Source organism: Emiliania huxleyi, assembly GCF_000372725.1.
Source record: "Emiliania huxleyi CCMP1516 unplaced genomic scaffold EMIHUscaffold_443, whole genome shotgun sequence".
Lineage (NCBI taxonomy): Eukaryota > Haptophyta > Isochrysidales > Noelaerhabdaceae > Emiliania > Emiliania huxleyi.
Genome location: NW_005198665.1, coordinates 38,997 through 52,591, shown reverse-complemented (window position 1 = coordinate 52,591; position 13,595 = coordinate 38,997). Strand labels below are relative to the sequence as shown.

The window sequence follows — 13,595 nt, the reverse complement described above, 5'->3', positions numbered from 1 at the left end:
AGGGGCGATGAAAGGTGTGGTCACCGCATACACACCCTCCCCCCCCCCCCCCACACACACAAACACCCTCGCACGCTGCAGGGTGACAGAGCTTCTTCGGCCAGGCTGTGCAGGCGAGGATGCCAGCGGCAGCGCCGCGCCCCCAAAAGCAATGCATGGCCCCCATACGCCGCCCTCCCCTCTCCGCCCTTCTCAACATAACGGCGCACCCTCGGACGTGGTTGCGTTGGTGAGCACGAGCCCGAACGCGGCCGGCACCCCCTTGGCCGCCGTGATCGCCTACGGGGGTGGCGAGCACGCTTCGATGAGCACGGCGCGCGCGCAAGTTTTGTGGTGGCGCTGCGTCGGTGAGTGCAACGGAAGTGGTCGCGCTCGAGTGCGCGCGCGCGTAAAGCGTGCGCGCGCGTGCGCGCACGTGCGCGCCTGCTTGAGGTCCGCGACCGAGATCTCGGAGAGGGCGCCGAGCGAGTGCGAGCTGTATTCGATGTCCGACTTGAACTTGAAGAGGACCTCGGACATGGGTCGTGAGGAAAAGGAGGAGCGGGCGCGACAACCAGGGTTCGTCGAGACTACAAGCAAAAAAAATGGACTCGGCTAGGGTTGCGCAGCTATGAACTCGGTTCAAACAGCGCCTGAACGCATGGCGTTCAGGCGGCACTTCTCTCGCGTCGGCTCCGCCGAGCGCTGCACAGAGACCATCTTCACTGACCACCAACGACAGGTGTGCGACTACGCGCTCGTCTACGCGGAGAAGAAGAACGACGGCGAAGCGCCGTACTCGGTCTCCTTCACCGCGACGCAGAGCGGCGACGTCATCGTACAGCTGCACCCGCACTCGCAGCTCGAGCGCGCCGTGCGCCACGAGCGGCAGGCGCAGGCCACGGAGCCGCCTGCGAGCGCGAGCCCTGCGGCGCCGCCCGCCCCTGCCGCCGCGCCGCCAGCCGCGGAGCCGGCGCCCAAGACGTACGCCGCCGCAGCCGCATCGCAGCCGCAGGGTGCCACCGCGGGTGGCCAGCCCGCCGCGCCTGCGGGCCCGGCCGCCGCCGCGCGCGTGCCGCCGCCGCCCAGCGGCGGCGGAGTGCGCGGCTGCTCCTTCACTGTCCCTAACCCGGGCAGGAAGCGTGGGCAGCAGCAGCGCGGCAAGGGCCGCGGTGCCAGGGGCCGTGCCGATGCTGGACCCCGTCTCGTTGACAAGAACGCGCTGTCCGCGCGCGGCAGCGGGCCCTCGCGCCAGTCGCGCTCGCCGTCGCCCGACTCTCCGCCCGCCAAGCGGGCCGCCTCCGCTGACTCGTCCGGCTATGAAACCGATACGCCGGACGAGGTGCAGCAGGAGGCGGTCCGCAGGGTATGCGGCGCGCTCGGCATGAGGGAGCAGTTCGAGGCGGCGATGGCGGCGGGCGAGCTGCTCGAGATGCTCGAGAGCTTGCCGCGAGGGGCGGTCGAGGCCTCTGTCCGACAGATGCGGGGTTACAACCGCACGGGCGAGTGGCCAGAGCCCATTCTCACCAGCCCTGCCCCGCAGCGCGGCCGCTCGCCAAGCCCCGTCGATGAGTGGTCAGATGGTTAGTGCCCGAGAGCGAGGGGTCCGGGGGGGAGCACAAACATAGGACGCCCAGCCTTGCCCTCGTGCCGCCGAGTGCGTATCCTATGCGAGAGAGATCCCCTGTGCCCTGTGCCCAGCCCTCTCCGCGCGGCGATGCGCCCTCCCCCCTCGCTTTTGCAAAATCCTGCAAAGGTGGGGACGTGTCTGTCCTCGACCCAGCCCTAGCTTGGGATGTCCGTTGTATTTATTTATTTATTTATTATGAACTCCCCGAAGACCTTTGAACGGCGCTTCACTTGAATGGCGTTCGCTTCGGCCGGCCTGCCGCCGCCGGTGCTCAACGCTGCCGCTGCCGAGGGCGCGGCGCGCGGCCGCGACGGCGCGCAAGAGGCCGATGATGGCCAGAGACTCGGCGTGAAGCGCCGCCTCGACGGCGAGCTCGCGAGCGCGCGCGTCAACGACGACGACGCCAAAGAAGGCGACACCATTATGGTGGACGCTGCACAGATGGCCGCTGCGGCGGCCGCCGGCACCGACCGCGGCACGAAGCGCCTGCTGCACGTCGCGCTCGCGGCGCGCGACGGCTCGCACATCCCGGACATCCAGAACAAGACGGCGCTCGTCACCGAGGTGCGCCAATTGATCAAGAAGACACCAGGCGGCGAGGCGCAGCAGGCAAGCGCGATCAGCGTGCCCATCATCGGCACGTCGCGCGCCATCTGCGTCGCCTTCAGCGGCGAGAGCGAGGCACGCGCCTTCCTCGAGCAGTACGCCGGCGGTGGCGTCCTACAGCTCCCAGCGCCAGACAACATCACCATCACCTTCGCCGCTCTCGACGCCACCGTGTGGGGCAAGCAGGCGGAGGCGCGCGAGACCCAGGCGACCACGGACTCCGAAGGCCTCCTCGCCATACGCACGCGCGGCGCCATCGACACCGCGGCCCAGATCGAGCACTTCGCCCCCCTCTTGGAGAAGCACTTCGGCAACATGGTCTCCATCCAGGAGGGATACCACTCCTTCCTGGGCACGAAGTCGGACGAGAAGGACGGCTCGATCCTCTTCAAGGTGAAGAACGAGAACCTCGTCTGCAACCTCCCGGTCCTGCCCAACGTCTACGCGAGCGGCGATGTCGGCGGACCCCTCCGCCTCGACGTCGGGTGTGTCAAGGTCCTCGGCAACAAACTCTGCCCCTCCTGCCGCGCATTTGGGTTGACCAACGCCGACATCATCCACGACGCGCAGTGCGCCGCGCAGGCGCTCAAGGAGAGGCGCGCCGCAGCGGCGAACGTCGCCAAGAAGAAGACCTTCGAGAGCCTCATCGTCGACAACAAGGTCGAGGTCGCGCGCGCGGCGGGCAAGGCCAAGGCGATGGCGGCGCGCGACGGGATCGGCTTCTGCCCGGCCTTCAACCAGACCGCCCTCCCGTGCAAGACCGCCGCTCGCTGCCGCTACGCGCCGTGCGTCAACTTCGAGGCGCTCCTCCACTCCGCCTTCAAGGACACTATCTACGAGCGCATGCCGAGCGCGGTCAGGCTGGGCACAAGCCGCGGGCGGCGCGGGCGCGGCGGCCGCGGCCGCGGCGGCGGCGGCGGCGAGGTCAAGAGCAACAAGAAGGACTGGGCGAGCGTCGCCCGCGGAGCCGCACGCTCCCCCTACGACGGCGGTCCACGCCTCGAGTCCAACGAGCCCTCGCTATACGAGGGGAGCGACGAGGAGCTCTAGGAACGGCCGCCGAGCCCTTCCCGCAGCGCATCCCTGGCAGCGCAGCGGGCAGGGCGGCTCGCGCAGCGCGCGCGCGCGATCGCGCAAGCGGCGCGCGAGAGCGAGCGAGCGAGCACACACACACACACACACACACACACACACACACACACACACACACACACACATGTTGTACACATGCACAGACACACAGCCCCTTCCCCATCAAGGGCGAGGACACGCGCAGGGGTCGCACTTCTAGCGAGGCCCACAGAGTGGGAGACTCCTATCACCGCCACTGCCACCCACGTGTCAGTCTGCCTGTGGTAGAAGAGACTGCCGGTGAGAAGTCGGAGGAAGGTCGCTAGTCGAGAGAGATCGCCAGTGGATAGGGAGTCCACCGTGCTGCGAGCCTGTCGCTGTCCCTTGTCAGGAGCAGGAGAACTAGGAGAGCGCAACCAGTAGGAGGCCCGCGCTTGCCCCCGTGCCGCCGGGTGCAACCTGTCCTATACGAGAGAGGAATCCCTGGGACCCTGTCGTGAGGGTGAACCCTGCCCAGCCCCCCTCCGTGTCGCGATGCGCTCCCCGCTCCCGTTCCCCGGTGTCCCTGATCGTCCTTACAAGATCCTGCTCGTGCAGGTGGGGACCCTGTCCTTCTCCCCCACCCCTCGTTTGGCGTGTCCGTTGTATTTATTTATTTATTTATTGAACAGGAGAGCGAGTTCGCGCTGCGCTAGGCTCAGACGGCGAGTTCGCGCTGCGCTAGGCTCAGTACGGCGAGTTCGCGCTCTGCACCGCTATAGCGGCTAGGCTCTCTTTTATGGAGAGAATTTATCTCTCGGCTGCGTTGGCTCGCCAAAGTCTTTCTTCTCGATGGCGCTGGGTCCGCTGACTGGGGCGGGCGTGGGTGTGCGTGTTTTGTAGAGAAGCAAAAACGCACGTCGTCCGGGTTCTGTCGTGTGTCGAGCGTGCGGGCGGGGAGGGCCCCGAGGGGCGAGGGCGAGGCGCTGAGAGCCTGTGGCGAGAGCTAAGATAGAGCAGTGGCCAGTGCGAGAGTTACACACGACACACACGACACGACAGGGACACAGACACAGACACAGACACAGACGCAGACACACACTGCGCTCCCCTCAGCTCCCGCGAGAGGTAGGGAGACGCGAGCCCGACGGAGTCCGGTGCGCGGTGGTGGGGGCCCACGCAGCCAGCCCCTGCGTTGCAAAGGTTGGTGCTGAGCCGCCGCCGCCGCTCGCTCTCGAAAAGCGTCGCGCTGCTGCCCGTTCCCGGAGCGACGAGCGCGAGTTTGGTGGCCAGGGCCTCGCCTGAAAGGGGGGGGGGGGGGAGAAGTGAGGACAAACCGAGCGGGTGGGGCTGCCGGGAAGGTGGTGGGCTACGAGCGAGTAGCGGGAAGACCGTCGATACTCCGGCGGAAGAGTGCTCCCCCGCCGCCCCCTGGGTCACCCCGAGTGACCTCGCAGCCCACGCCGTGAGGCGCTGCTGTCAGGGGAATGTTGGGGGCGCGCAAAGCCGCTCGGAAGAGACGGCCAGGAGCCAAGGAGCGGCCGGAGCGCGGCGAAAGACCGAGGGGAAGTGGCCGCCGCATACAGCCTCCGGCGGGCCTCCGGCGGACGCCTGCGGCGTGGCGCTGCGCGCGACCGGCCCCTTCTCGGTGCGCTGCACGACGGCCTCGCTCAAACGCGCGCCTGCTGGGGCGGGGCGGTCACGAGACCGGCTGAAATTGCGGCCGCAGCTGCTTGGGGGGGTGAGGATGGCCGGGCTTGAACGGCTTCTCGCGAGGTGCCCGCATCCCGACGCAGCAGCGATTTCGCGGGCTCTAATTTATCGCGGCCTTCGCCGAGCGCAGGCGCTGGGTGGGACGGGTGCGGAAATTTCTTTTTTTCGCACCCACGCCCGCGCCGAGCCAAAGGTGCTCCGCGGAGCCGCCAGGCGCCCGCGCCATCAGAGGGACGCGCCGCTGCGAGATGGAGGGCGGCGGTGACGGAGGCGAGGCGCGAGGCGGCGGCGGCGGCGGCGGCGGCGGCGGCGGCGGGTCTCGGTGAGCGGCGGCGGGAGGAGGAGCAGCGGCGGTGGGAGGAGGAGCAGCGGCGGCGCTCGCTCGCTGTTGACGGGAGCGCTTTTGAGCCTGGGAGCCCATGCCACTGCGACCGGCGTGCCCGGGAACGGAGATCGCGCGCGCGCCGCCACTCACGACGCGCGCGCGATCTTCGCGGAGTCGGGTCCCCAGAGGGAAGCGGTCTTCTCGGCCGACGTCCAGCGGCGCGCAAGGAAGCAGGCGCAGCGGAGGCGGCCTAGCACCGGCTCGGCGCCGGGCGGTTGCGCTGCCCGCGAGCCGCGTCCTGAGCCTCGGCAGCGCGCTGCGCGGCGCGGCGCTCGCGCTGCTTCTGTGCCGAGAGCGGCATGATTCGCCAGCTGAAGCTCGAGACTCCTCGGGTCCGCGAGTTGCACGATTTGCGCACGTTGAGGGGAAATTGGCGTAAGCGTCTGAAAGCAGTCTTGGGTGGTATATTTCTTTTACTCGCACCCCCGCCCGCGCCGAGCCAAAGGTGCTCCGCGGAGCCGCCAGGCGCCCACCCCGGCGGTTCGCTCGCTACGCGTCGCTCACCGCCGGGGCGGGCGCCTGGCGGCGCCGCTGCGCAAAAAAGGTCCGCGCGTGGCTGTCCTCGACCCAGCCCTAGCTTGGGATGTGCGTTGTATTTATTTATTTATTTGGTGGCCGCGTTGCGCCACTCGCCGCTGGCGCGCGGTTGATCGCGGCGCCGACTCCGCGGCGGCGCCATCTCACGCAGCGGGACGCGTCGCGTCGTCGGCGCCAAAGCAGACGCGAGCTCGCGGCGCGGCCGCGGCAGCAAAAACATCAACGACTACTTCTCCTTCTCTGCCGCGGCAGCAAAAACATCAACGACTACTTCTCCTCTCCTCTCCTCTCCTCTCCTCTCCTCTCCTCTCCTCTCCTCTCCTCTCCTCTCCTCTCCTCTCCTCTCCTCTCCTCTCCTCTCCTCTCCTCTCCTCTCCTCTCCTCTCCTCTCCTCTCCTCTCCTCTCCTCTCCTCTCCTCTCCTCTTGTCGCGGGCGCGCACGCGCGCGACGTGCGCACGTGTCGCCGCGTTCGCTCCGCGAAGGACGATTCGAACCGGGAGCCAGTCGGCGCAGCGGCGGCGCGCGGCGGCAAAACGCACGACGCTCACCTCATGGAGATGCTACTGCTTTGGCACCTCCTCATATAATGCTGATTTTTTGCTGAGCGGGGCGGAGGCACGCGGGTGGCGGAGGCGGCGGCGGACGACGTCCACTACCTGGCCGTCCCCTGTGGTAGCTTAGCGATCAGGGAGGATCTACCTGTTCGGCCTCGAGGAAGCTGCTGGGGGAGAGAGGGGGGGAGAGAGGAGAGGAGGAGAGGGGAGAGGATGAGAAGAGGAGAGGAGAGGAGAGGAGAGAGGAGGAGAGAGGAGAGAGGAGGAGGGGGAGAGGAGAGAAGAGGGGGGGGGGGTGAGAGGGAGGGAGGGAGGGAGGGAGAGAGGGAGGAGAGAGAGAGAGGAGAGCCTTTGAGCCTTGGCACCAGCCAGGCAGTTGATTTGGCCCTGGCACCAGCCTTGGCAGTTGATTTGGCCTTGGCACCAGCCTTGGCGGGCGGGCACGCGGGACATGCACAGGCGCCAAGGGGCGCAGCGCCGACAATCACGGCGGTGATTGCGGCGCAGGTGGGGGGACGGGAAGTCCGTCGGCGTTGCCGGGGGCCCAAGGAAGCGCGAGGGAAAAATTCCGCCGCTGAGGGCGCTCGTGCGGCAATAGCCGGGTGGAGGGGGGAGCGTGCCGGACGGGGCGTCGTCGCGCCGTCCGATGGTCTGCTGCCCCGCGCAGCAACCGTCGGGCGACGACCCGGGGGCCAAAAACCCGGCGACGACGGCGCTCTGGATGGGGCGTGACCTCCTGCCTCCAACCTCCTTCCTTTTTGAGCAGGTGTGACGCCGCGCGAGCGACGCTCCGAGATCGCCCGAGATAGCGCGGCGCGGCGGTGGGTGAGGTGGGGTGGGGTGGAGAGGCGTGGCGTGGAGCTCCGAGATCGCCCGGGATTGCGCGAGATCGCCCGAGATCGCGCGGCGCGGCCCGAGGCGAGGTGGATGGGTTGGGAGCGACGCGTCCTCAAAGGGCATCTCTTGGGCACCGGACCGCGACGGCCTACAAAGGGGCTTTCGAGGAGGGGGGCGGCCTCGTCGCGGCGGCGGGACGATTCTCTCTTTTTCTTGACCCTCAATACAGCGGCGTATGAGAAGCAGGCCTGACAATCGGCAAAACTGCTTGCTGTCACCCGTGAAGGGTGACATGATGGTGTTTTACCGCGAGGGGTTGCAACACGCCGTAACGGCACCACAATTACTACGTGCTAGCCGACACGCGCGTCGGGCAAGCCTCGACCCTGCTCTCTCGGAGTGCCGCTGAATCTCTCGCGCCCCCACCATCCACCCCGGCGCCTCCGTGTACTGTGTGTGTGTGTGTTCCCGGCCTAGCCCCGAGCCGTCCCTTTCGAGGAGGGGGGCGGCCTCGTCGCGGCGGCGGGACGATTCTCTCTTTTTCTTGACCCTCAATACAGCGGCGTATGAGAAGCAGGCCTGACAATCGGCAAAACGTTTCAATTTTACGGATGTCTTGCCACCAGCTGAAGGCTTGCCCGGCGCACATCACGCAGTTTGTGCACGGTATTCGGATTTTGCTATTTGTTCGTGTGGGGGTATATTGCAGATTTGTCAATGGTACCGCGTCTGCGACGCGGGCGCCTTGCGGGCAGAGCCCTTAGCCACCCTTTATATCTTGCGCGGTCATAAACCCACATAAAACGGGCACCTCTACTAGGAGATGGGTAAAAAGGAACAGGTCCCCGCCCTGCGGTCTTTTGTGCAGGGTTCTTTGTGGGTGTGGTCGGCGACTAGCCGGGGTCGTCCTCCCGATGGGGGACTAGCACTAGGACTAGCCGTCTTCCACATGGTCCCTCGTTGTGAAGACTGGCGCTGGGGGGGGGGGGGGGCACCCAAGAACCTCACTATGCGGATCGGCAAAGGCGCGACGCGTCGATTGACGATCTATGCTTTTGACCTATCAGTCTCCCAACATGTGTGTGACATTAGTCAAAGAACTCACTTCACGGCGGTCCGCACGTGAGCCCCGCGGCGCGGCGCGGCGCACGTCCTGCAACGCCTGTCCACACTCCTCGGGAGCACACACACGGACATGAAGCGCGCACGCGGCCCAATGGCCGTGCACGAGCAGCAGCGCAAGCGCCGCCAACCGCACCGACACTTTTGACCGCGTGCCGCACTTCCCGAATCCCTTCACACCCCACTGCTTCGCCTCGAGATAGACACGCTACGCGATTCGGCAAAATCCAACTTCACAGGCTTTCAAGTAGCGTGAGCTACGATGCATCAGTGTACCAGCGCCGTGTGCATGCCGCGCATCATAAGGGCGATGTGGGGCGTCTACCCATGACATTCGCGCGTCAAGATGAAGGCGCGTGAAGACGAAAACAGCTTGTATGTTGAGTGGTCCTGGCTCAACAACGCAGAGAAGAAATGAAAGCCGTCCGGCTCACAAGTCCGGCCCACGCGCCCCGACTGACCGATCTACCGCACTGATCACTTCTGCCCCCTCGCTCCCAACCCATCCACCTCGCCGAGTGCCGAGGTGCTGCAGAACCGCGCGATCTCGGGCGATCTCGGGCCGCGTGCTCTCTACGAGCCCCCCCCCCTTCACCCCACCCCGACATCCCCACCCCACAACCGTTGAACCCCGCCCCACCCCGACCCGAGCAACCCCGCCCCAAAACTTTAGGCAAAACAAGAATTTCACAACCATTTCACAACACAAGGCTCTCCCACGCACAATTCACACGACACTCCCTCGCACGACACTGGGCACGGGACTGGCGCGCACTGGCACCAGGACACAGGTACACCACGGAATTGTAACACGCCCCCCTCACGACACTGGGTGTAGCACATGCCTCGACTCGGACACACTGTTCCGAGGCCAAGGGAGAGGGGCTGGTTCCTAGCCCGAGAGGGGAGCTTCCGAGACCCACTACATGACCCCGCACATCATCCCGCAGCCTGGTGGTCGGCGGGATTGCAACCAGTCTTCGCGTGCCGCCTGTCGTTCGACTCGGGCGCCTTGAGCTGGCCACCTTAACACGACCAACACCCGCCACTGGGATTGGCACGACACGCGGACTCCTCCAATTCAGACGGTGAGGTGCCGTCCTGGCAATCATAGGCAACGTTTATGGGAGTCACTGGCAGTTCCAGAGTGACACCCATGGGGAAGAAGATAGGAGTAGGTTTGACCCAGTAGAAGTCTTCTGTAGCATAGCTGAGGCCAGTCTCATCAAAGGCCTTCCACTCGACCCTCTTGAGGGATGCGGCCTCCGAGAAGTCCAAGCCGGTAACGCTGCGTGAACCGTAGAAGGCCTGAGTTCCAATCGTTTCAAGGCTAGCCGGGAAGACGAGAGTTCCAGCTAGGCGGGAATAATAGAAAGCAGCGGCGTGAATCTCCAGCAACGAGGTGGCCTCGGAGAGGTCGAGGTTGCAAAGCTGGGACCAATAGAAGGCTTCGCTGCCGATCGTCTCGACAGCGGGGCCAATCTTGAGAGTCCCGGCAATCTGGCTCAAATACATGAATCGATCAGGGACGTCCGTCATGTTGACCAGCGTGATGTCGTCCACATTGCACGGGGGCGGCGAGGGCGCCGGCAAACGCGGTGGCGGCGGCGGCGGCGATCCTGGCGGCGACGTTGGTGGTGGGATGGGTGGAGGCGACGTTGGCGGCGGCGGCGGCAGAGGCGGCGGCGGTGGCGGCAGGAGAGGAGGCGGCGGCGGGAGAACGGAGTTACGCCTAACGCATAGGTAGATGCTCTCGCCGCCCCGCGTGTTCTGATTCATGTTGCCATCAAGCGACATGTCATGGTCGACGAGCTGATAGTTGCGTGGGCATGAAGCTGCGCCCGACAAGCGGAGATTCGTGATTGGGTCATAATCCGATTTGCGCGTGACGCACAGGAAGATTTTCTTCCCACCCACGTTCAGATTGCCACCATCACTCAGCACAAAGTCCTCCATGTGTCCGAATTTTGCTTGATCGGCTCGTTCGTAATCGGGTGGGCACGTTGGTGCGTGTGACAAGAAGACATCGGTGATTGCGGAAGCCGTGGGAAACTCAATCAGGCCACGCCTAAAAGTCCCTCGAAATACACAGAGGTAGATGCTCTCGCCGCCCGCGTTCTGGTTCAGATTCCCATCGAGCGACTTCGCTTGCTCAGCACGCTCGTAGCTCCATGTGAAACCTGCTGGTAGTGGGGGCGAAAACCACAGGTTTCTTTTGGATTCCGGGCACGTGGAGCTGTTCCACAAGCGGAGCTTGGTGATCGGGCGTGGGGGGTAGGCTGTGAAATATAGAGCCCCCTCGACCGTGCTTACAGAGGCAAATCGCACATCAGGAAGCGGTAGCAAATAGTATGCCCGCATCAGTTCATCTAGAATGGGCTGCACGACCTTTGTTAACGCAATCCCGACCAGCTCGGTCACCGCAAGATCGACCTGCGGCATCTCGAGTTGGGGGAGACGTGGTCGCACCTGGACTGTCGCTTTGAACTCGTCCATGGCGAGTGATGCACTGAATACCTTCCTCCACTTGCAGTCCTCCGCGGCGTTGCAGCTCTCCTCCTCCTGGACAGCTGAGCAGCGGCGCAACTGGCTCAGCCCCCGTATGAACTGCCAGTCGCCATCATTGCGGAGTCTCATTCCCGGCACGCACTCCGACCGGAGCATAGGTACAACCGAGAAAGTGGCGGAGACAGGCAGGCGAGCCCTCCGCAATGAATTGCAGACCAACGAATCACGTGCACTGGGATTGAGCTGCAGCTGAGCCTCAAAGGCCACATCGAGCTGCAAAGGTTGCTCTGGCTCGATCGGGCGCAATGCGGGCTCGCGAGACGAGGTGAGCGAGATGCCAACTACGCCGCACCCAGGGAGCCTGGCTGACTCAGGCATGGAGCTCGAGACATCGAGGATGCCCTTTTCGTGCACTGCGAACAGCAGACTGTTGAGGGACCACTCCGACATCGCCGCACTGATAGACCCGCCTGGTACATCAGGGATCGGCAGAGCAGGGAGAGGCGGAACCTTCACAGTGTAGTAATCCCGGGAGGCTTCCCACCCCGCAGGCTGGACCTCACCCACAATGCCGATCGCAGCGTAGCCGTCACGATCCTCGGTCTTTGCGTGCGTTTCAAGCCCACTCACACGAAGGTCGATCTGAAGGTCGTGGATCCAGTGCGTTAGGTTGAGAAGATTGGGAAGTACAAGCGTGCCCCCCAGGCCCGCGGATTTCAGGTATTTGAGCGTCTCATTGATAGCTTCGTTCGTAAACTCGGTCACGGTGTCGGGGAAAACCTTAACGAGCTCGTTGTTGATATCGGCCATGAGTTTCGACAGGGAATCAGGCGTAGACAGTTTGCTTCCACAAGTTTTGTCCCAGCAAAGGTCCACGCCCACAGACTCGAGGGCGGCTTCCTTCAGATCTAGATCCTCGATCGACGCCATCAATGCACCGTCCTCAACGCCTGCTGTGAGTCTCCCTGCCACACTTGACCCAGATCGCGTGGTGATCGTGGTGCGGGAGTACAGGCACGGAATGTCAATCCGCACCGGCATATCTGGAATGCCGAGTGGTATCGTGCCGAGTGGTGTCGTGATTCTCAATTCACTTAGTGGTATCGTGAGCGTGGTTCTACCACAGTAACATTGATCGAACAAGGATGAGATCTTGACACAAGGCTTTGCCTTGACGACGACAGAAAGTTCAGTTTCGAGGCCGGTGGCCAGGAGGGTGATTTTCCTGTTGTCGTTGAACTTGAGGTCGAGGGTGCTCAGCTTGATCGGCTGTTCACACTTGACGTCTGTAATTTCGAGTTTTGGCGGGTGCACCACGACTTTGAGTAGCTGGTCTAGCCACTGGAGGACAGATCCAATTCCATCTCCAATTTGTTTCAAGTCTTCTTTCAACTGATCTGCTAGTTTTTTGTTGATGGCGGCGATATCGCGATTGATCTTCTCTGACAGCTCACCGGCAGCTTTGTCCACCAAGCTGGCCAGAGCTTTGTTGACGTCGAACTTCTTCTGAAAAGCCTGAAGCAGAGCCTTGTTGACTGCATCGTATTGGTGTCCAACATACGCAGTTATAAGCAACGAATTGACGAGCGGGGCCGCTTGAGTCAGGAGCTGGTCCGTGAAAGCCACGCGTATGCCAGCGGGGGCAATAAACGGTTCGCGGGCCGGGTCGGGCGCGCAAACAAGAACGCTCCCCGATTGCAATCGCCGGCGAGATCCGACACGATCCGGATCGTAGCCGTCGCAGCATGCAGCCGTCGGGTCAGAGCCGCATGCCGCATTGAAGATGCCGGCGTAATTCACGGGGATGGCCGAGAGGTACTCCCCGCCAGCCGCGTCCTTGCACTCTTCCAGAGTGAGCTCCGAATCGCACGCGCAAGTGGCGGCGCAGAACCTCTGCACGCCACGCACCTCCGACTTGTCCGGCTCATCGTAATCGTCGAGACTGGCCACGCACAAACCAAACCCGCGGGCCGTTTTGCAGCAGGGCCATCCCACGCACTTGAGCGGGTCGGAGCCTGTCGGGTCGACGAAGGGCGCAAACGTCATTCCGCGCGCCGTCGGATTGAGGTCTTTTCCCGGCGTCGTGTTGGAGAAGTCGACGACCTAATTAATACACGTGAGCGGAGTGTCAGCCTACCGACTGCACAGAGAGGCTCGATCGGGCTCACCGGGATTGCGGCCGCGTCGGGCACGGACACCGCATCGAGGAGCTCGGAGGAGACGCCGCCAGAGCCGTACGACGACAGAGCAAAGGCCGAGCAGCCGAGACCGATCACCACGGAGACGATGATGCACAGCAGCTTTGTCGAGCAGAACTTGCCGAAGCGGAAGCCGGAGCGCGTGGAGGTCGGCTCGGTCTTCTCCCCGGCGCCGCCCTGGACATGCAGTGCGGACGAGGGATTGTCACGAGCAGGCAGGGTGCGCTGAACGGGCAAGGTAGTACGCGCCGAAGGCGTCGACGACGGCGTGGAGTCGCGGGGCGCCTTGCCGGTGCCACCGACCGACTCGGGCGAGACAGACTCGAACTGCGGCGCGCGCGACGCGCTGTCAAGCAAAGGCGGGGCAGTGCGTGTCTGTGGGAGGGCGCGCACCGATGACACCTTGCCCGACGCGCCCTTCTCCTTTCCCTTCTTCTCGTCCTCGTCCTTGTCGACGTTCGTCTCGACGTCGTCG

The 13,595-nt window shown here is 64.3% G+C and overlaps 1 protein-coding gene across 1 annotated transcript; it reads left to right on the top strand.

Moving 5' to 3' along the window:
• Nucleotides 1-640: 640 nt before the first annotated feature.
• On the top strand, nucleotides 641-3,265 carry EMIHUDRAFT_119000 (hypothetical protein; the record flags this gene model as incomplete). The annotated part of the gene is made up of 2 exons (XM_005768891.1): nucleotides 641-1,438; nucleotides 1,901-3,265. The coding sequence occupies 2 exons, from the start codon at nucleotides 641-643 to the stop codon at nucleotides 3,263-3,265; spliced, it is 2,163 nt and encodes a 720-aa protein (XP_005768948.1).
• Nucleotides 3,266-13,595: the final 10,330 nt, after the last annotated feature.